The following is a 22,698-nucleotide window of genomic DNA, read 5'->3' as shown; positions in this document are numbered from 1 at the left end:
AAATGAAACTCACACATTCGCTTGCACAACCAATTTTTTCAGTGAGGGACATTCACACACCTCACAGATAGAACATAGATGAAGAACAGCCATGCCCGAACCGGGATTCGAACCCGGGACGCCCAGATCAAAGGGAAAATACGCTACCTCTATGCCAGGACGCCGGCTGTAAAGACCAATGCAACCAATAAAATTAGTGCATAAGAAAAATATCCAAAAATAGTGTTGGGGCTCATCTTGAAATTCATGGTAACCATTTACATGAATGAGTAGTGCGTTTCTTTCTTTGTCAGTCAGTAAATGACACCTTTCAGGAATTCACCACGATTCATCATGACCATTGAGTAAAGCGTTTCGCAATTGATACTAGTAACTCAGTGCTATTGAATATAGAATAAAAAAGAAAATGACAATTAGAGCATTTTATGATTCAAAATTTTATGTAATGTGCATCTAGAAAATCAGCTTCGTTTTGAAATATGTGACAAACTAATAAAAGAGACATAATATACTAGATTACATCAATTTCCTGAAATATCTAGTGCTTTATAAAAGAACCTGATGTATGTTTGTATAATAATTTCCAAAAGTATGCAGTTTATTGCTGTTTTTTCTTCTTGGGGAATGGAATATGTTTCACAGTACTTTTAGATGACGGATTACCTCCGTGATATCAATGGAACATTTGTGTGAGCCTCCATGCAAAAATCGCATTGGGATGTCGCAGATTAACACTGCAAAGAGACATTTCACCTAGTTACTAGCATAAACTCAGTAAGCTTTCTCTTCTTATAGGTTTCATGAAGAGACATCGAATGTTCTTGAACAAACCTGGAATTCGTGTCTTAATGGAGGAGTAAACGAAATAAGCATCAATTACTTTTATTCCTAAACATTTAATTTTTACGGAATTCGCCAAATGATCATAAAATTTGTCGCCAATGCCGGGAGATACTAACTCAGCATCCAATATCATATTTGTAATACTACCTTCCTTAGAATGAAACTAATTGAGCAGGGTAGCAATACCATAAATTTCTGACAGTCAGTACACTCTAGAGTATACTGACTCTAATGTGGGAAGGACTGGCGAGACAATAAAAAAGCTGGATAGGCCGGAGTTTTATGAATTCCAATCCCAGAAAACAAAATTTCATACCAAAACTCACTGTTGAAATACGTATTTTCTCACTTCTTCTTGAGTACTAAGCCCTCCATTTATCTCAATGTGATCTCAGCAGCAGCCCGATGAATCATAGAAGCAGTTGCAGTAACGTATTGAGTTAAAATAGAAGGCTCTGTACTGGTAGTATATATATTACACTATACATATCAAGAATTTATTAGAGAAATAGTATGTTAAAGGATATAAACATACATAAACATAATTCTGCATTCACATTTTACATAAATTCTGCAATGCCCACCTTAAATGCTGGAAACATAAATAAAACTTTAGCGTAAATTGTAGGCCTAGTTCTTAAACAAATTGGCTCAAACTTATTTTATTTTTCACTAATAAATTATTACAAAGATATAAAAAGGTAACCCTAAGATAAAGATCAAAACATATAGTGTTTAGCTTTTGAAAAAGTCCTAAAGAGATGACTTAATAGACACCTTGCCTTCCTCGTTTAACCCTTTAAAGGGCCATGTTTTTCTAGTTCATATTATGTTAAAATATTTTTAGGCATGAAATTAGAATAAGAAAAGGGATTCATTTAGCTTATTAGATAAATTTAATTTGATTAATTAATTAATTTGGTTAATTATTAATTAAGTAACAAATCAAAACACATCATTTTATGTGAGATAAAGAACTGAAGCATCTAAGTTTCTATCTTTCTAAAAAAGTGTGTCAGAGCTTATGCCAACCTACATAATTTCATACAAAGATTGATAAATTTGGTGGGAAGCATACTTCCCACGGCCGTAGAAAGGGTTAATTATGATAAAAGAAAACTAAGTCGGAGTAAGTTTAGTTATATTACTAAGTAAGTTTAGTTATATTAACGTCCCGTTTGAAGCAACACTAGGGCTATTTTGGGACGAACTTCGTAATTTTGAACCGCGGTTAGATGACGAGGATGACACCTGAGCTGGCACCCCCCTCTCCACTCCACACCACACCACACCAGCGGGAGGAGGTTTGGTCAAGACGAATTTAGCGTGCAACAGACCCCCTTACACGACGGTTCTTCGGTGGAATCGGGTCTCGAACCCGCAACCCTCCGGCTCCGAAGCTAAGCACCAGGCCATCGCGGCCTGATAGGTGGAGTCATATTCATCACATAAAACTGCCTTTTTTCTTTGAATTTTTGGCAATCAGTCGTTCAATAAAACGAATCGAAACTAATCAACACATCATAAGTACACATCTTTTGATTTCCCAAAGATCAGGAATCAGGGCATTTTATCCTTTGGACGTATCCTTAACCAGCATTATTGAAAAATGTATGTTTAAGAAAACCATGATTCGTGGTGACTAGCCAGACTACTGAAGTTTGGTTTAGTCATATAAACGTCCCGTTGTAAAGAAACACTAGGGCTATATTGGGACGGACCTCCTAACTTTGAACCGCGGTCAGATGACGAGGACGACACATGATCTGGCACCCTCCTCTCCACGCCACGCCACACCACACCACACTAGCAGGCGGACGTTTGGCATGATGGATTTAACGTGCAACAGACCCCCTTACACGACGGTTCGTCGGTGGAATTGGGTCTCGAACCTGAAGCCATACGGCTCACAAGCCGAGACCTTACCACCAGGCCACCGCGTTCTGTCAGACTACTGAAGACTACCAATGTTATTTTGCTAAACGAAATTTAGGTGTGCATTTCCCTTAAAAGAATTCCCTTCTGCCAGAATTCAAACTACTATCACATATTGCTGTTAAATCAGATTTCCACCACATGTGCTATCTAGGGGATTTCAGAATTACTTTTAGGAACAAAAATTACTACACATATCCTTCATCAGGAATTCTTGACTTAATATCTCGGGTAATTATTCGCTTATCCTTATTAGATCCTGGGCATATTTTATTACCATGATGAGCATATTAATAAATATTATTTTATTTACTAGATGAGCATATTTTAATACCATGATGAGCATATTAGTAAATATTATTTTATTTACTAGATGAGAATATTTTATTACGATGATGAGCATATTAGTAAATATTATTTTATTTACTAGATGAGCATATTTTATTACGATGATGAGCATATTAGTAAATATTATTTTATTTACTAGATGAGCATATTTTAATACCATGATGAGCATATTAGTAAATATTATTTTATTTACTAGATAAGCATATTTTATTACCATGATGAGCATATTAGTAAATATTATTTTATTTACTAATATGCTCATCATGGATGAGCATATTTTATTACCATTAAGTTCGAGTGACCTCATCCTAAAGCTCTTCAATAAAGAGATGCGATAATCTTCAAGAATTTTCCACATTTTACAGTAAAGGAAGCTTTTATAAAATCGCTAAAGCAATTTTAAAAATCTATTTTTTTTAAAATATAGAAATGTTTCGTATTTAAAAAATAACATTTTTTTATTCCTGATGTAAACTATTGTTTGACATGAAATGTGAAACTAAATTATCTTTCAATGTCAGTGAAAATCAACACATTGCACATGTAACATTTAATCAAAGGATTCTTGCTGAGTTTATCTATTTCAAGTTTTTTCGATTGCGCATTTTATTTATCCCGCTTCCGTTTAAGTATCTTTCTTTCATTTCAAAATAAAATTTTCATCTGAAGATTACATGTCTTCGATCGCTTCTTGTCCGTTGATACCGATTTACTTTTATCAATATTTGAGCTTGCATCCACTAACAAAAAACTTATCTATGCGGGCAATATCGAAATAGACTCTGAGAGATGTAGTCAAAGTCTGGAAGCGGATAGTTCGGAAATCTTGCTCTTTTTGTGTATTCATTAAAAGAATGAAAAATGTTGTTTATAAGAAAACCAGGAATAATCCTTTTTGTTATATTCGTATCCTTTGAATACGTGGGGAGTGATTCAACGAACAACAGTGTGCAATATGAACCAGTTACTGGTAACCTCGAATCGCAAAACATAGCTGCAGGTAAGTGAAAAGTCTTATCAGATAAATTGCTCAAGATAAAGAAGATTTTAAGATTGCATTTTTATATAGATATATGGAATGCAGAATATATTTTTTTCTTCAAAAATACGGATGTCAAAACAGACATAGTAGTCTGCCTCTGCCGCGTTCAAAACTATCGTTATATTATTTAACGATATTATATATATATATGTATATGTGTGTGTGTGCGTAATATATATATGTGTGTGTGTGTGTGTTTATATGTATATAGGAAAGAAGTTTCCAAAGAAATTGAAATAGATAGCAATTAGAAATTTAATAGAGCTTTTAAATTGGCTTAACCGTCTCCAGACAGATAATCGCTATGATTTGTTTGTGAAAATTGATGCTCAACGAGCTTTATTTTTATTTCGCATAAATATTTTTTGCATCATCTTAAAGCTAAAAAAATTAACATTTTAATTATATTAATTGCCATTCTTCCATTATTATGTGAGAATATAAAGCGGTTTTCCAAAAAAATTCTTTTTTACATGAAAAAAAAATTTATCAAATATTAATATAAACACCACAGTTTATTGAAGATTATAGATTTTGGAAGTTAGCTTTAAATCGTGACATTTTGAAATGGAAAATATCAGAAAACATTCCAAATTTAAAAAAGTTTGTGTTTAGATGCTAAATTATCATCATTTTCTTTCATTTCTAATCGCATTACAAAAATGCTTCTGCAAGAAGATTATAGCAAAAGGCTCAATATATTTTTTACAAAATATTTCGGATCTTTCAATTCATCAGAGCATTTCGTTGACCAACTATGCTTTACAAAATTCGAAATTATCTTAATAACTGGGAATATACATTAGCAGATTTCCATTATTAAAATTTTTTATTTGATATACGTTTGCCTAAGTTTAATCGGTATGATGGATTTCAAACTCCTCTATCAAAACATTTCGTTGCTAGATTTTATCAAAGTTGAAAAAATAGATAAAAATATTATTTCCTTTGGACTTTCGCTTCAAAATAGAATTATCATCATTATTTCATATAATAACTTTCACTTTATATTTTTCACGTGTAGTGCAAACTTCTGATTCTATATAATTTACATTTTTCAGTGTCATCAAACAATGCTGTCAAATTCTTTGATAAATAAATTTTATATTAGCAATTTAATGTCCTAAAAAGTCAATAATCTGGGAGAATATACTAGTAGCCAAAAACGGTGGTATCTTAATTCTTGAGGAATATTTAGAAACTTTCTTTTTTATGATATTCAGCTTGATATTAATTACTTTGAAAGAAATTTCATTATCTCATGCTTTTACAGTTTTGGCTGTATTTCCAAAATGAAAGGCTTTCTCAATGTTCGATAGAAATTTGATGAAGTGATGCAAATTATTTGTTTCATCAATGAACAATTGCTCACTGTTACGAGACTCATCCCTACCTCCTATCCCCCCCTCCAAAAAAAAACATGATGCAGCTTCAAAACGGAATTTAACAACAAAACCCGCATCACTTATTCAATTGAGAGTACTTCTTATCATTTTTTCATTGGTCGGCAAGAAAAATAAAGTATTTAAACACTTTTATTTCTTTAGTTCCATGTTTATAAAGACTAACTTTGTAACTGATTTCCGATGTGCTAGTGCTCACAACTTTTATACGCTTGCAGAAAGAATAGTGTATAATAAGCGGAAAATTCTTCAACAAAAACTTTTCATTTCATTCTATCGAAGAATTGTCCAGTCGTTCGGGTCATATTTATTAACAAAAAGTCATTTTTCTATTGCAGAATTTTTTGGCATTTGTAACTGATTTGAATTCTGCGTTACAGTATACAATATCTATGACCTAAACTTAAAACTATTTTGCCCCTTTATTGCAATTTATTTTGTTCTATTCTTTTCCTTACCCAGAGCTTTACTTGATTTTAAATTTCATCTCAAACAAAATAATAATGTAACGAAACTTTATGAAAATGCTTTTTATTTGGTACCAAAATATATTTTTAAATATTAGCCAAAAGTCACAGTATAGCCTTGTGATATACATTCATCGAACACAGGGAACAGATTATGTAAAATTTGAAAATACAATACAAATAAACACTCCATATCCATATTTTTATAATTCTTCATCAGTTAATCAAGCCAATATTATTAAATTTTGATTCCGTATGCATGATGTAACCTGATAGTGAATTTGAGGAAAAAAATTGATTTCATTATTTTGCAATCTTTGTAATGGCGCTTTATTAATTGAAGAAAAAATGAAATAAAAATAATTGTATACATATACTACGATATTTACTTATTTTTTTCTCATTTCGACAAATTTAAAGATTTCATCATAAACACCATTTACCAATAAGAGCCCTGATTTTAAAATATACTCTAAAAATATGCTTATTTTGCTCCCTGCGAAATAAGGAAATACTTTTATTCTTTTTTACATACCAGAGAAATGTTGAAAACATTAAAAATGTTACGTTACAAACGAGTAAGTTCACATGTATTACAGTTAAGTGATAAAAAATAAACTTGGTTAAATAAAAGATCGGAAGTGATCCAATTTTTGAATCCTCCCTTATAATTAAGGAATAAAGAGTTCTGAAGGCAGTTTCAATAACCACATCTATCGAAGGATATTCCGGGCCGCTCTTGCATGGTGGTAAGGTCTCGGTTTCGGAACCGGAGGGATTCTTGTTCGAGTCCCAATTCCTCCGGAGAAGCGTCGTGTAATGGAAGTCTCGTACTAAAACCGTCCAGGCCAACATCCTCCGCTGGTGTGGTGTGAAGAGGGGGGTACCATCTCGGGTGTCGTCCTCGTCATCTGACCGCGGTTCAAAATGACGAGGTCCGTCGCAAAATAGCTCTAATGTTGTTTTCAAACGGGATGTTAAAATTACCAAACGAAGCCAGAACTTTTTCGTATTATTAAGTTATATTCACATGAAAACTCAACATTGTTTCTATGTTTTTACAACTATGTTGATTATAGGATGTGATAAAAGCCTTTTTCTTCTATTTCAAAGCATAACAGAAATTCGTAACAAAAATATGTCAGCAAATATTACGAAATAAATAAACTTTTGAATAAACTAAATGGGGGCGATACAACTCTGAATCTCTTACGAATAAATGCTTTTTGGAGTAAGTTAAATTTTTTCTGATAATTTCTTATACGTTTATACGTATTTTGTGTATATACATTATGAAAATTATTACATTATGTACATTATGAACACTATTACAATATACACATTATGGATATTATTACATTATACACATTATGAAATACCAAAATGACTAACAGAATTTAACTTTCACAAATATCACTCTAATATCGGACGACTAAAAAAATGAAATGAAGGGGAAAAAGATATTTTTAGAATTGATGTTGGCCCGTGGTTTCAATAGAATAGAATTTAAATTTCGTTCTTTTGCTTTCTTATTTAATTACTTTAATAAACTTGAATATGAAATTCTTAGGTGATTTGTTTGGCTCTAGTGCCTAAAGCTTCTGAAATTTTTAGTTCATATAGATAAAATTTGCAGCTCACTTTTTTTTATATTAAACCCATAAAAAAACTGTGCTTTTTAAAAAATAAGGAATAATTTTTAATCAAAATTTCTAAAAAGGCAGTTTATAGAAAATATAGAACCAAAATCTATAATTTCTGAGAATTTGTCCTATTATATTTATGTACAAACTTGTATTTTCTAATAACCGTACCTAGTGACCAGTCGGTTTACCGGAATAGAAGGTTACGAAATATTTTATAAAACTACTTTTAATGACCTTCCCCTGAAAAGTATTAGAGTGATATCAGATTTATATAGACATGAACAAAATTCTGTTTAAAAATCTTACACAGTTTTATCCATTTCTTTATACTTCCCACTCATGTCATTTCATTTAAAATTTAACCATTTATTTGAATTGAAAGTGATTAAACTGTAACTAATAATAACAAAAAATTTCTGGATTTTTTTATAACTAATTTGTGAAGTTTAAAAAGTAAGTGTAAATATAATAAATTTTCAAAAAGTTTATCAAAAGCTTATTTTAGGCAGAAAATAGCTTATTTTGGAGAAATAAACTATATCTTCATAACATGGTCGTCAACAACGGGAAAAAAATACAGGATAAAACATTCGTAGCAACATGGAAACCGCTTGTGCTTCTTTACAACAGTTGAATATGTTGTAAAATAAAGGTAAAGTATTTTTTAAATAGTAATTAAAAAAAGTAAAAAAAAAAAACAAACCCAAAACTTTATTGCATTAATATAAATGAAAAGACGTATTTTTTCATTTCATGTTGTTGTATACCTCATTTTTTGTAAATTATAATTATTTCATGCAGTTTTGTGGTGAAAATATCAGAATTTTGAGTTATTCTTAAATAATTAAAATTCTAATTGAACCTACGAAAAAATTGCTCCTAGGTGAACTTTCCTGACTTCCAAAGTTTATCTACGCTGAATTTGGTAGCTCAAACGGCATATTCTATAAAATGTCAACACACACTCACTTATACATAGACAAACGCGTACATGTACATATTCTCTACACTTTGTGTATATTTTGTAACAATGATTTGCATTTTGTATATATTTGTATTTAGAATTGTATTGCAAAATAACTTTGTGTATATCTGTGTATATTGTTCATACAATGTTTTGCTTTGTATATATTTTGTATACAATTGTATTTAGAATTGTATTGAAAACTAGCTTTGTGTATAGTCTGCATAGATTTTGTATGCAATGTTTTATATTGTATTTAGAAGATTTTGTATTCAATGTATAATTGTATTTAGAATTGCAAGAACTAAACTAGCTTTGTTTATATTCTGGATATATTTTATATTATGTATATTTTGTGTACAATGTTTTGCATTGTGTATATTTTGTATACATTTTCATTTAGAATTTTAAAAGGTTTCAACTCATTTGAAATATATATTTATTACTATTATTTTATTGCTATTTGAAAAGACACAAATTAGTTTGTATACAATAAAATTCTCTCATTCTTTTTATATATGATACTCTTATCTTACTATTAATAAGTTACTCTTATACATTTCAATGATTCTTTAGATGGTTGTTCTCAAATATTCTGTCTAAATGGTGGAGAGTGTAAAATGTGGAATGGAAAAGCTATGTGCATTTGTCGTGGTGAATTTGAAGGAGAAAGATGCGAACGTAAGACAAATCATTTCATTTTTTAAAAAAATACTTCAAAAAACAAGAACTATAATTTCAATGTTCTTAGCACGCTTTTACTGACACTTGATTGTTTCTTAACAAGAAATTGCGCAAGCTACTTTTATATTAAAAAAAAAAAAACATTTGGCAATACATAAAATCTTAAAATCAGAGAAAGATGTGCTAAAATTTTATAACTTTAAATGGGCAGTTCTTGTATATATATGAATTTATTAATTTCGTGCATTCCGGAAGCGGTTCTAACGATTTGGATTAAATTTTATATTTAGATAAGGTTTTGCTTTTTAAGTTTATTTATATAGATGTCTTGAAAAACGCGATTTTATACAAAAAGACAACATTTTTTATAGCTATTAAAATAAGTATATTCAGCTTTCATCTGAAAGCGTTGCCAGTGCAGTATAATGACCAAAATGGCATGAATGACGTGTTTACTGCGTGTCCTCTGTTCTTTACTTTTTTTTTTACTTATGTATTTATATTTAATTTTTTTACTTTTTAAGTTTATCTCTGTAAGTGCCTTTCCTGAAAAAAAGAATTTTACTCACACACTCAAAGAAAAAAACACGTTTTTTTATGACTAACTTTTAGAGCCTTTTTCTATCTGCTGACATGCTGACAATGTCATATAGCGCCAACCCGGGCTCGATTTCACCATAATACAACTTATTGCAAGTTCGAAATCATAAGTAATGATAGAAGCATATAAAATGAATACTCTAATATAGTATATTGTTTCGAATAACATGTTAAACTAAGTGCATTCATGTCTTTTTTTATATAAATGATCTGTTCATAAGCAAGTAAGATTGAAAAATATTCATAAGTAATCAGTACATGATTCGTATTTAAATATTTTCTCTGAAAAAACACAACTTTACAAAAAAAAAGAGCCTGCATTGTGAAGTTTGATCTTCCAGATATTAAACTATATGAAAAGCGAAATTCCACCATGTTTTTTTTATTATATCCAGTCTCTGAAAATCAAAGTGTACAGCCTAGGTCACAGACAACTCAGGGGCACGAAAACATCTAAAAACGTTTAATTATACAGATAACTTATAAATAAGTAAAATAAATATATGAAAAAGAATATATAAGGAGCATATAATAAAAAATGTGAAAATGCTTAAATATATTAAATATATAAATGTATGGAGATATGCATCATTAGAAAATTAAAATCCTTCTCCAGATTTTCAGTTATTTTCTCACATTAACAAACAGGAATAATCTCATAGAAACTTTCTAATATATTCTTTAATAAAGGCGCCAAATTTCCTTTTTTTCTTCCAAATTCTTCTAAATTTCACAATGAAGAATGTGAATTTTCAGATTTGTGAAATTTCAGTTCTGCACACGTGTGGTTCTTCGTCGAAGTATGGTGAAAAAAAAATAAATAACGGAATCAATTTTAGAAGCCTTTTGTCCTACCAACTAAAACCAAACTTTCACACAAAACTACAATACTGCATAACATTTATTTGTGTTCTATACAAGATAACATTCATTGACTTCAGTAGTTGCATTTTAGAATTACTGTGTTTACAGGCATACTTAAACACAATTTGACAGAAAATCAACCCGTTGACGTTTGGGATTCGAAATTTCTGATTTCTACACTTTAGATGCTAAATGGGCTTCATTTTATTAAAAACACGAATGTTCGGGGAAAAATAATAAACTTTTCTTCTTTTAGTTTTACATAGGGCGAAAAAATTGAGATTTCTGGAAAAAATAAAACTTGGGGGGGGGGGGTAATTGCATCGGAATAATGAAACATATTATTAAAAATTATATCTAAAAAATGCTTTTTTAAATGAGTCAATATTTTTAAAAAAATTCACTACACCAACTAGAAGAATTAAAAAGACAATTTTCAAATGATGTAAAAACAATTTTAATGAATGGCAATAAAATTTTTGTTAATAATAGTGAAAAAATGTGAATTAATATATAATCCATTAAAATCTTCATAATAATTTTAAAAATCATTCCAAGATACATAAAAGAACTCCACAGTTCTTTTGCCCTAAATTTTATAGTTCTAAGCTCATAATATTCAAGATAACCAACCACGTCGCAGTTATTTTGTATTGTATGATTGTTTTTTTTTCAGGCTTTAGTTGTAAAAATGGAAAATGGGAAGATGAAAGAGCCATTTGCAAGTGTAATCCTGGATATGGCAATTATACCAAATACACCTGCAGAGGTATCTACTTTTAACTCTAAAAATATTTCAATCACTTAAATTTCTTCAGTTTAATTTTTTTTCTGTTAATTACATTTTTTAATAAATTACAAGCACTCGAATTTTGAATATACTATGAAAAGCTTTATATTTATATAATTAACTGTGTTGCTTTTGCTCTTCCACCAACTAATTAAACCTCTCAATTCTAAGATCATTTGAATTCAGGTACCTCAGAATACTGGGAAGCCATGATTTCTCTTTCAGAAATAAGAAAAAAAAAATCTATACTCCCTCAAAAACATCCTTGTTAGTCCGTGCTCATAAACGGTTGATACAAAAGTGATTCACGAAAAATTTTCAATGTCTTCAGAGGAAAGGGAGACTGTGGCTTGCTTATCGGACGAGGCCCTCTGCCTAAACCTCGAACGCGTCCCTGATTTGACTGCGCGACGGACGATGCAGGATTGAGATTATTTGTCAACCGATTCATGGGGAGGGAAGTGCAGCTTCTGTGAGTCAAAAGACTGGAGCACCAGGAGGTAGAAGACTGGCTTAGCTACTTCGCCTGCAGATTTTAGCTGGGCATAGTGCAATGGCCTTCACGCCTTGGGTGACCCTACCAGGAGCAAGCTCCCGACGTACTTCACCCATTCCGCCCAGGGACACCCTCCCGCCACGATGAGGCAATCTGTAGGACTTGGGAGGGTATCTATGCTGCCAACATCAAGCCTCTGCTGAACATATTCTAGACTGTTTAGGACTTCATTGGGGAGAAATTTATTCTTCTCCCTTTCTCGTTTTTGACTTTCGTCTTGTCAACGGATTTCTGGATTTGGTCTGACTAAGTCAGACCATGGAGATTAGCAACAACAACAAAACAGTGATCCTTACTTAAAGAATTGCCAATAAGAAAATATATGCTCGAATCTTCTTTTGGAATTCTTAGAAAACCTGTTCCCCAAAATCATTTGTCGAATGTTTCTAACGAACAGAGCACCCTCCAAGGGTATTCAATCAATCACACTCAACGCGAAAACAATTGCCGCTATATGTAAGTGTCACGGTAACTCCGCAATTTCGTTAAACTGTCGTTCAGGACCTTTCAGTATCCATAGAATTAATTTCAGTACACAAAGAAATCCTTGTGCAAAGCATCACATTTTTGGAAATGCCCTGTCTAGAAAACGTAATAATTTTCGTATATACAATAGGCAATTTAACAGTAAAACAAGGAAGCTGACGTGGCAGTAGTTCTGATAGACTAAATTACCTGTGTGAAAATGATCGTTTCAGTTGATAGCTAAGTCGGCTGAAACCCCTACTTCCTGCATTCTTGCCATTAAACTGTTTAACATTATTACTTTGAACAAAAACCAGATTTCCATTCAATGAAATGACGGTGGGCGTCCAAGTTTCATAAATACCTTTGCGAAATTCCTTTCCTTTTTCGTAAAGTGTTATAGGTGGAATATCCGAATAGCATGCTTTTATCTTAGTGTCGCTTGACCATATGGGTTTGGGAGATAGGAAAGTTTTATGAGAACTCTCAGAGAATGTCCGAACATACATTTGACTTGTAGCTAAGCTGGATCCTCTATCAGCATCAGCTAAGCGGGATCCTCTTTTATAGGCAAATTTTTAAGAACAAGGGCTGACGCTGCATGTTTTAAAGGAGGAAGGGAATTTTCTTGCATTTGAAAAATAAATTCTGGAATTTCAATATTCAAAGCTAACTGATCTCGAATGGCCTTAGGAATGAGAAGTTTAAAGTACAAGGTCGGACAAAAAATGGGTTGCATTCCTAAAGGGGGAAAAAAGGGATAGCAATTTTACAACGACTTTATTTGTATCTTAAAGCCCCATTAAAATCTACGTTCTAGCTTAATTCCTTCTTATTTAAGCATTTGTCGAGGCGTGGTACAAGCTTTTCGATGCCATCTGCAAAGAAGTCCCGTCCGATGTCCGATAACCATTCTTGGGTTGCAGCTTTCCCCTCGTCATCCGAATAGTACCTTCATTTTGAAAGTTTTTCTTTCATGTCACCAAGAACATAGAAGTCACAAAATGAAAGGTTTTGGGTATAAGAAAGGTGATCCCACACTTCACAAACTTTTTTCAGAAGTCCACATGTTTGCATTGTTGCATGCTGTCTTGCATTGTCATGAAAAAGCAAAATTCCTCTTCAACAGTTTACCAGACGGTCGATTTTTAAGTGATTGTCGCAATTGTTTTAGTGTTTAACGATAAGAAGAGGCAATAATTGTGGCACTCTTCGGCTGTGAACTTTATATATACCAAACTTTCTCTGTCGGAAAAAAACATCATCATCATATTTCCTGCAGATGGAAGAATTTGACACTTTTTTCGAGTAGAGGGAAGTGGAATGTTTCCCTTGGAGGGAACCGAGTTTCATTTTAGGTGTGAAGTAGTGAATTTAAGTCTCATTTCTGGTCACAATTTTGTCCAGGAATATATTTCCTTTCTTTCCTACTGTTGCAGAAATTCAAACGCACTTTCAAAACATTTCCCTTTTATGTTCTTCCGTCAATAGACGAATCATCCATCGATCAAAACTTTATGAAATATAAGCTGATCGGAAATAATTTTATGCACACTTTCCTGAAAAATATCGAATTCATTTGAGATTTCGTCTATTTTTATGCATCTGTTTGCAAGAAGACATTCATCCACGGTAGCAAAGATTTCAGAATTGGTCGCAGTCAATGGCCTAACTTCGCTATCAACATCATCAGTATTTGTAAGCTCATTCGCAAACATGTTGAACCACTTCGCGACAGCTTGACGTAGCATTCCATTTTCACCATACATTTGCTGCAACTACAGATAAATTTCAATGCAGTCACACGCTTTCGCTCTCAAAAACGAATCTCTGAACGCATTTCCAATTCGGACGCCCTTTGCAGCTGTCGAGAAATGCTTACGACAAATCACGAGCAAAACTGAAATGTACTCTTGATAAGTGCCATGTGACACAATAAAGATAAATGTCTGAAGTGTTGTCACACAGTTTCATTAAAGTAGACTTTAGTCGAAATTTTTTACGAAGTAGTGAAACTAACTTTCAGACTGACCTAGTATTAAACAGCATCAATAGCTTTCAATAATTAAAACTATGAAGGCCTTTGCTTTGAATATGAGAATTTTATTTTTAATTTTTATTAAATGAATTAATTTTTATGTCATATGAAACGATAATAATTTTACCAGGAAAAAAATATCGGTGGAAAACTCATAATATGTCTTCAGAACAACAACATTTAAGAGAATAAAATTAGAGATCATTGAGGAATAGATTAACTATATCAACGCCCTGTTTTGAAGCAACTCTTGAGCTGCTTCGGGATGTAAGCAGACAGTAAAGAAGAACCTGAGCTGGCAATCAATCCACTGAAAATTTCAGTACCTCGCTAGTAGGGGGACATTTTGCACACAACATCATGAAATCAATGACTTCTAAAAGGAAATGTAATGGTGTGAGTAGTTTTATAGTAGAATCTTACAACTCTACTGCAAGCTTCATTGCACGGCAATTCATAGTTCTACTAAATGCATCCTCACAATCTCTTGGCATATGAAAAAACCATCACCAAGCCTTGAACAAGAATGGCTGAAAAGAATCGCAAGCAACTTCCTCTCCGGGAAAAAAAATCCATAAAATAATTAAAGTATCAGTGAAAACAGATATCTTTTCTTCCTCCCTAACTTTGAACATCAAATGTCATACACAGAAGGAAAAAAAGTATGGAAAAGCACCACAGTTTCTCCGCATTCATATATATAATTTCAATCAGAGATCTTCTTTGTTACCATTCATCAAATTATTTTATATTAGATTTTTTTTAGCTGCATCCTCTGTTACTGATAACAAGTTCAATAATCACAGAATTCATGTGTTTTTTCATACATAAAAACACTCTGCATATTATTATTCCAGTTTATTTTTCTATAATATTTCAAAGTAGAAAAATGCTGTAAACGATTTCATATTATTATCATTTTTTATATGTTTGTGAATTCTGTACATAGCTATTTTGGTTTTTTTTTCTTCTGCAAAAATTCTGGTATTTAATAAATTCCCGTAACATGCCCCTCAAACCGTTCAGCGACCATAACGGTTACGTATATGAGAGACCTATGTTTTGTTCTGTTACAAACTTCAAAGCTAAACCATATAAATACAGGGTGGCTATAACATAACTTTCCCTGTTGGTTGGCATCTATAGCTAAAACGAATGAAACTACATTTCATATACGGACTGTGGAAGGTATAAGAAAATGAATTCCTGAAAAAAAAATACTAAAGTTGCCGATAGGAGAAATATTGGCCCTGCTGTCGCGTACGAATGATGAAATTTGCATATCAGGACGGATTATGTAAAATTCCTAGTGCATGAGTAGCAGCAGCGCCATGCATTCCTTCTAAAAGGGAAAGAGCAAACGACCTGTCAGCAGTTCCTTCTGGACTATCGATGTGTTTTTGACTGTTGCTCGCTGATTGTTGATGTGTTCTTAATATAAGCACCTCCTTATCTCAGCGGGCTTTACTGGTAAACTGTTCCACACTAGACAGTGTAATACCGTGGCTGCTCTTAAAGCAAACCTTCATGTTTTATGTGTAGAACATAAGCTAGGCTGTTATGAACATCGAAACTACCCGCAGCAGTGGAGAAAGTCATACATTGTATGCAATATGTTGTATACAGGGAAGTTGAGCGTATTAAAAATGTTGCATGGCATCCAGGGCATCCTAATATTGATGAATAAGAGACTATTTTCTGTTAATTTCATAAATTAATTCATTCATAATTGGACTCCCACAGCACCAGTACTTCCTCTATTGACAACTTTTAGTTCTTTTTCTTCTGCTGAATTTATCTTCCCATGCCTTCCGCAGTCAGTATACAAAATATAGTTTCATTTCGTTCATTCGTTTTAGCTGCAGATGCCACCAAACAGAGAAATTTATTTCACTGCCACCCTGTATATTTTCAAAAATTTATAATATATTTTCCACACAGTTTCTTATGCAAAATTCATTGGTAATAGAATTTTACCGGAATCCATAAGGTACATCGCACCTTTCACTAGAAATGTTTCTCTTGCAAGATATACTACGATTACAAACGTCGTAATAATAGCGGCAAGAGAATTCCTTCTCTTCGAAGAACTTATCAGTTTTCATATCTAATAAATTCATATCTTATCAGTTTTCATATTTAATCACAATTGCATTTTACGGCAGTGAAACGCACGAATTCAAATAAATATTTTCTGGGAATATTGTGTAGCAAAAGTCTAATTTTAAATACTTTTTATTTCAAAATTCAATTTTTACAATTATATTTGTCCTTTCAGCTTGTGAATGTGGCCCAGATACAAATTGTATCTTTATATCATCAGGATGGTTAAATGTGTCATATAAAAAAATATGTCTTTGCAAACCAGGATATAAAGAAGAGAATGAAACGTGCGTTGGTGAGTTTTGCACTTATATTAATTAATTAGCACCCTTTGGCGATCACCTAGTTCGCTGGGAATATGGATTATATTTAATTTCAATTAAATCGTTTAGATTTAATTTTATATTCAATATTTCCTCAAATGGATAAAGTCATTTATTATCTTAATTATCTTGAATATGAAGCTTTCTTAATGAGATCAATCCCATGACATCATACATAGTGCTATTAAATATGTAAATATCCGGTTCATTTAGCTTTTAGTTTGCGCGTTATTGTAACTTTTTTATAACTGTAAACTACATGGATATAAAACAGAATGCGGTGTATAACCTACAACAATGAAATAAAATTGCATGATTAAATATTTGATGAAACAATGAAAGCGATTTTTGAATGTCAGTTCAAAAATATAATCTATTGATGGACACTATGAAGAAAAAAAAATGATTTTTAAAAGATATCAAAGATTAGGAAAACGTTTGCTAAACTATTTAATTGACACCATAAAAAAAGATATCTTTAAAAAAATTTGAAGCACGTAGAAGTTCTTTCTGTGCAATAATATTTTCGGAAATGATTGTGGAAAAACACCGAAATAAAGTAAGATTTTGAAGTAAATAAAATTTAGAAAAATCATTTTGAGGTACACATTTCATCACATCAGGATATAATTTGCCAAATTTGGCAATTAAAGTCAAACGGTCTTGCCTGCAGAGCATTAGTAGATACACACATATGTACAGAGACACACACATACATGCATTATTATTAGTCAGAAACTCTATCAAGTCCGGTTGAAAAACCAAGCGCTGAGAAAAAATTTGAATCTCTTTATACGAACACGTTGTCTTTAAATTGTCATAATGCTTCATGCTCTTTCTTTTGAAAATTCTGATGTGGCAGAATTTTCCACAAACAATGCAAATTGTTTTCCGCTCGAAATAAATTTTTTCAACTCGATTTGAAATTCTTTTCAATATGAAATAAAAAAATATGCAAAGCTGATAAAAACATTTTTTTATAATAAAAACAAAACTAAAGATAAAAAATCTGAAATAAATTTTCTTTTGATTCATTAGCAAACTGCCAACTAGTATATATCGTTGGTCAATTTTAGCAACCATCTGGTTAATCGCGAATATTAGTTATATTTAATCTCAATTAAATAATTTAGTTATGATTCTGTGAAATTTTCAAACATTAAAGCCATATTGTTTTAATTTTCTCTCTGGTGTTCTTATGTTTTGCACATTGTGCATATGAACTATTCTCGTAGAGAATAGTTCCATGATATCATAGCGATATTAAATTGTTATGGCCGATATTAATTATTATTCATTTATCTTTGTATTTTCGCGAAATTTTTTCAGCCGTAAATAACTGTATCTTAAAAAAATCTTTTTTTTTTAAATTTTCAGTAATGGAATAAATCAAATGATCAAATGTTTAATGAAACAATTAAAATGATTTGAATTTTTTTTTTATCAATAATGCAATTGATTGCTAGGAATAAATAAAAAAATTATTTTCAAAAAATGCCAAACATTAGAAAAATTATTCATAACGATTAAATTTGTATAATTGAAAAGATAATTTTTTAAATTTTAAGTAGTTGTAAAATTTATTTTTTTGGCTGTAATTTGTTTGGAAATTATTGTGGAAAACGCCAAAATTCAAATGAATTTTTAATTAATTGAAATTCTAATTAAATTTTCAAAACGCTCACTCCGAGGTGCACATTCCCACTTCCCAATGTCTCTCAGCGTCAATTCTGATAGTTGCAGATCTGGCCTGAATTGTTCCAGCACTCACAGAGTGATAAAAACACGCACACAAACACTTATCTTTATTCTTAATAGGTAAAAAGTTTCATGTCAAAAAGAATTTTATTCAATTTTGAATCACTGTGTGTCATCTGAAAGAAGACTTTTCGAACAAATATAGCAGTGAAGAGATTTTTAAATTCAAGTTTTATGATTTTTCTGAAAGATCTTTTTTATAAGTAGTCATTATAATTAAAATTGATCTTTTTAAGATTTTGTTTACTATATAACAATATACAAAAAAAATGAATGCTTTAGTTTATGTAAATCACATATTAAAAAGATCACTGCTTCATTTATTTAATCAGAATTCTATTATTCAAATCAATAACATAAAAAAAACAATGCTACAATTATTTCTAACAGCAAGATAACGCTCTATTTGAATTTTTTTGTTGAATATCTATACTTATAATAAAGCTCAATGTGTGTGTGTGTGTGTTGGCGCTCTACAGGCCGGGTCATTTGACAAAAAGCTACCAAATTTGGTACATGTATACCTTAGAGGTCGGGAATGTGCACCTGGGGTCCCTTTTTTTTGAAATTTTAATTAGAATTTTAATTATTAATTAAAAACTAACTTTCCCGCCAAAAAAATCTTCCATTTTCCCCACCGCCAACTTTTCCACCAAAATAATCTTCCATTTTCCCCAACGCCAAATGATTTAGGCTTTAGTTCTTTTTTTCTCCCAACAGTAATGAGGCTAGGGTTAAGATTTTTCGGCGGATTATTTCACTCTGTTCTGTTTATTTTCTTAATGTTTTATGCATTTAAAACTAAACATTGTTAATTAATCCATGTTTCAGATTCATTCTGAAGTACTTTTGAATTAAAATAACACAGAATAAAGGAAATTAAAAATGTCTAATCTGCATAGCGTTACCCCAACTGGCGTAGAAAAATTCACGCATTTGCGTTACTGTAAAAGGCGAAGAAAATTCACGCATGTGCACTGTGTTCTGATTGTTGGCATGGCAACCATTATCAACGGACGATTTAAATTACTTTTATGTTAGTTGTATGCTTTTGTAAGTAAATTGTATTTATGTTTAGTTATATATTTTTTGTATATGCTTATAGTTTTAAGTACATCGTTTTTTAAGTAGTTTTTTTTAACCTGTTTTCAATGATTTAAATTATTTTTAGGTTAGTTGCATGCTTTTGTAATTAAATTGTATTTATGTTAGTTATATATATTTTTTATATATGCTTATAGTTTTAAGTACGTCGTTTTTTAAGTAGTTTTTTTTAACCTGTTTTCAATGATTTAAATTATTTTTAGGTTAGTTGCATGCTTTTGTAATTAAATTGTATTTATGTTAGTTATATATATTTTTTATATATGCTTATAGTTTTAAGTACGTCGTTTTTTAAGTAGTTTTTTTTAACCTGTTTTCAATGATTTAAATTATTTTTAGGTTAGTTGCATGCTTTTGTAATTAAATTGTATTTATGTTAGTTATATATATTTTTTATATATGCTTATAGTTTTAAGTACATCGTTTTTTAAGTAGTTTTTTTAGACCTGTTTTCGACCGATTATTTTAAACGATTCATTTTATTTTCTTAGTGTTTGATGCATTTAAAATGAAACATTGTTAATGAATCGATCCATTCATAATGAATCTGAGAAAATTTTGTTGACAAATTCTTGAGATATTACATAAATTAAGAAAGATATTCTTTAGTGCCCATAAAGTTTAAACGCTCAGTGAGTCTATTATCAGTAATCATATTATTAAAAAAATGCTTTGTTTCAGTAAAAAAATATTATTATATTAATTGCAGATTAATCCTTTACACTTTAATTTAAAGCATAAATTCTACGAGGGGTAACAGAAAATGAGAGAGATACATATCACGTTATGACTGAAGGCCTTTATAATATTATGAGTGAATTATATGACTATCAAAATTTGAAGTTTTAAAATATTTTGCTGAAGAATCTATTAAAGTTGGAATTGCATAAAATATTTAATTATTAAAATTTTAACGAACATTAAGATTGGCGAACCGGCTGGTCGCCAAAGGCGGCTAGTTCTTAATATGAATAAGAAAAGCAATAGCATTTTTCAACTTAACTCCGAAAATTTGATTTTATAAAAAAATTAATAATGATACCTGCATAAATCTGTATCATTTTATCAGTAATTGGTGCTTAAAATAAGTGATGGTTCGTAACCATCACTTATTTTAAGCACCAATTAATTAAATAAATTTCGTTTCAAAACAGTAATATTAGTTGTATACATTATAATATTATAAAAACATAACTAATAGGAAAGCGATGGTTGTACTAAGATTAAATTTAACTTTTCTTAACACTAGGTTTACCCTGTGTTGGCATTTACCTATTTCCGCCAAAGGAGTCAAAATGACCCCTTTTGGTATTTAATTAGAAAAAAATATAAATTGACCTATCTATTATGAAGGCTATCTATTATGCAGTCGAATTTATTCAAATAAAATTCAAATATTCTTTAAATTAATTTTAGAACAATATTCTAGTAACATTCCTAGTTTCAATTTTTTTTTAAATTTATTTTATAACCCCCACCCTGCAAAATATGGGGCTTTTTAATTTAAAGAAATACTTAATCGGTTTATTAAATATCATTGAAATTATATCATAAATAAGTCAATACTTTTTTATTATTTTATTTAAAATTTCTTTTAAACTTTATCTGTAAATTTTTTGTACTTAGTATGCTGAAAAAAAAACTTTTTATTTTCTTGTATATGTATTATAGGAAAAGTATAGTAATCGTCACAAAATTCGAACACTAGATTTTGACGAATCTTTACGTTTTAAATCTCCTCGAGTTCAAAAAACGCATTTTTTTTAATAAGTCCTTCTGTCTGACTGTTACAGAAATAGCTTAAAAGCGGTTTCGAGACGAATGAAATTTGGTATACCACCTTTATACCAAATTTGCAGATTTCTATCAAATTTTGAACAAGATCCGTTCAGAGGAAGTCTGTTTGTCCGGCTGTTCTAATATAAGTTAACACAATAATTACAAAACGAAGTTAGCTATATCAATAAAATTAGATACACAGAATTGACATCTACAGCCCAGACTCTGATCCGGTTTTGAGCTGTATCCAACAAGGTATTGACCATATGACGGTCCCTTCTTTTAGAAATAGGTAAACGGCCAAATAATAACTCAAAGTTGAAATGAATCTGAATCAAATTTTGAAAATGATTTTGTAATTAAAATTATAATTCTGATTTTTAATTAGTCAATTGGGAAAAACTCTTCTAATACACAGATTCGATTTTTCAAGACTAAAAACCTCATGCCGTGTATTCATTGCCAAATAATGCGCCAAGCATCACACCATAGATTCAGTAAAAATGATGACTTCACGCCAAAGGTGAATGTTTTGTAGCCATTATACGCCAAGACAATGAAAAACGTCTGTGGAATACCACTTTTATTAATGAGTATGCGAGAAAGTTTTGGGCGATTACTCTAAATGATTTCACTTTGTCAAAAATTACTCCTTAAAACTACTTGATGATATGAGGATCTATAAAAAAATATTTGGTTTCGAAAGTTTGAATGGTAAAAAGGAACTTAATATTTTCGTGGCTAAAGGGTCATTAGAAAACTTTATCTGGCCATGATCTGTATATCGCTAAGCCTTTCTTCAAATATTCTTTCAATGATGATGATCATTCTTTTAGCTGAAGATACAAGTTCTACGGGGCCTTCACTGCCGTCAACCGTATCGACATCTAGAATAAAGGACAAGAAAATTTCTACAGAAACTACTCAATATGTTTCCACTACGAGGGAGTCAAGTACGCTGTCAACAAAAGAACCAGGTTTCTTGA

General features: G+C 31.0%; 1 protein-coding gene across 1 annotated transcript in view; it reads left to right on the top strand.

Moving 5' to 3' along the window:
- Positions 1-3,784: 3,784 nt before the first annotated feature.
- LOC129975825 (sushi, nidogen and EGF-like domain-containing protein 1) overlaps positions 3,785-22,698 on the top strand; it is a 40,174-nt gene continuing 21,260 nt past the window's right edge. Inside the window, exons 1-5 of the mRNA XM_056089053.1 lie at positions 3,785-4,126; positions 9,225-9,329; positions 11,473-11,565; positions 16,924-17,043; positions 22,549-22,689. Of these exons, the coding sequence (XP_055945028.1) occupies positions 3,988-4,126; positions 9,225-9,329; positions 11,473-11,565; positions 16,924-17,043; positions 22,549-22,689 (598 nt within the window). The 5' untranslated portion in view covers positions 3,785-3,987. The remainder of the gene's footprint in view (positions 4,127-9,224; positions 9,330-11,472; positions 11,566-16,923; positions 17,044-22,548; positions 22,690-22,698) is intronic.

Source organism: Argiope bruennichi, chromosome 7, assembly GCF_947563725.1.
Source record: "Argiope bruennichi chromosome 7, qqArgBrue1.1, whole genome shotgun sequence".
NCBI lineage: Eukaryota > Metazoa > Arthropoda > Arachnida > Araneae > Araneidae > Argiope > Argiope bruennichi.
The sequence above is the reverse complement of the archived record's forward strand: the minus strand, read 5'-3'. Positions and strand labels throughout refer to the sequence as shown.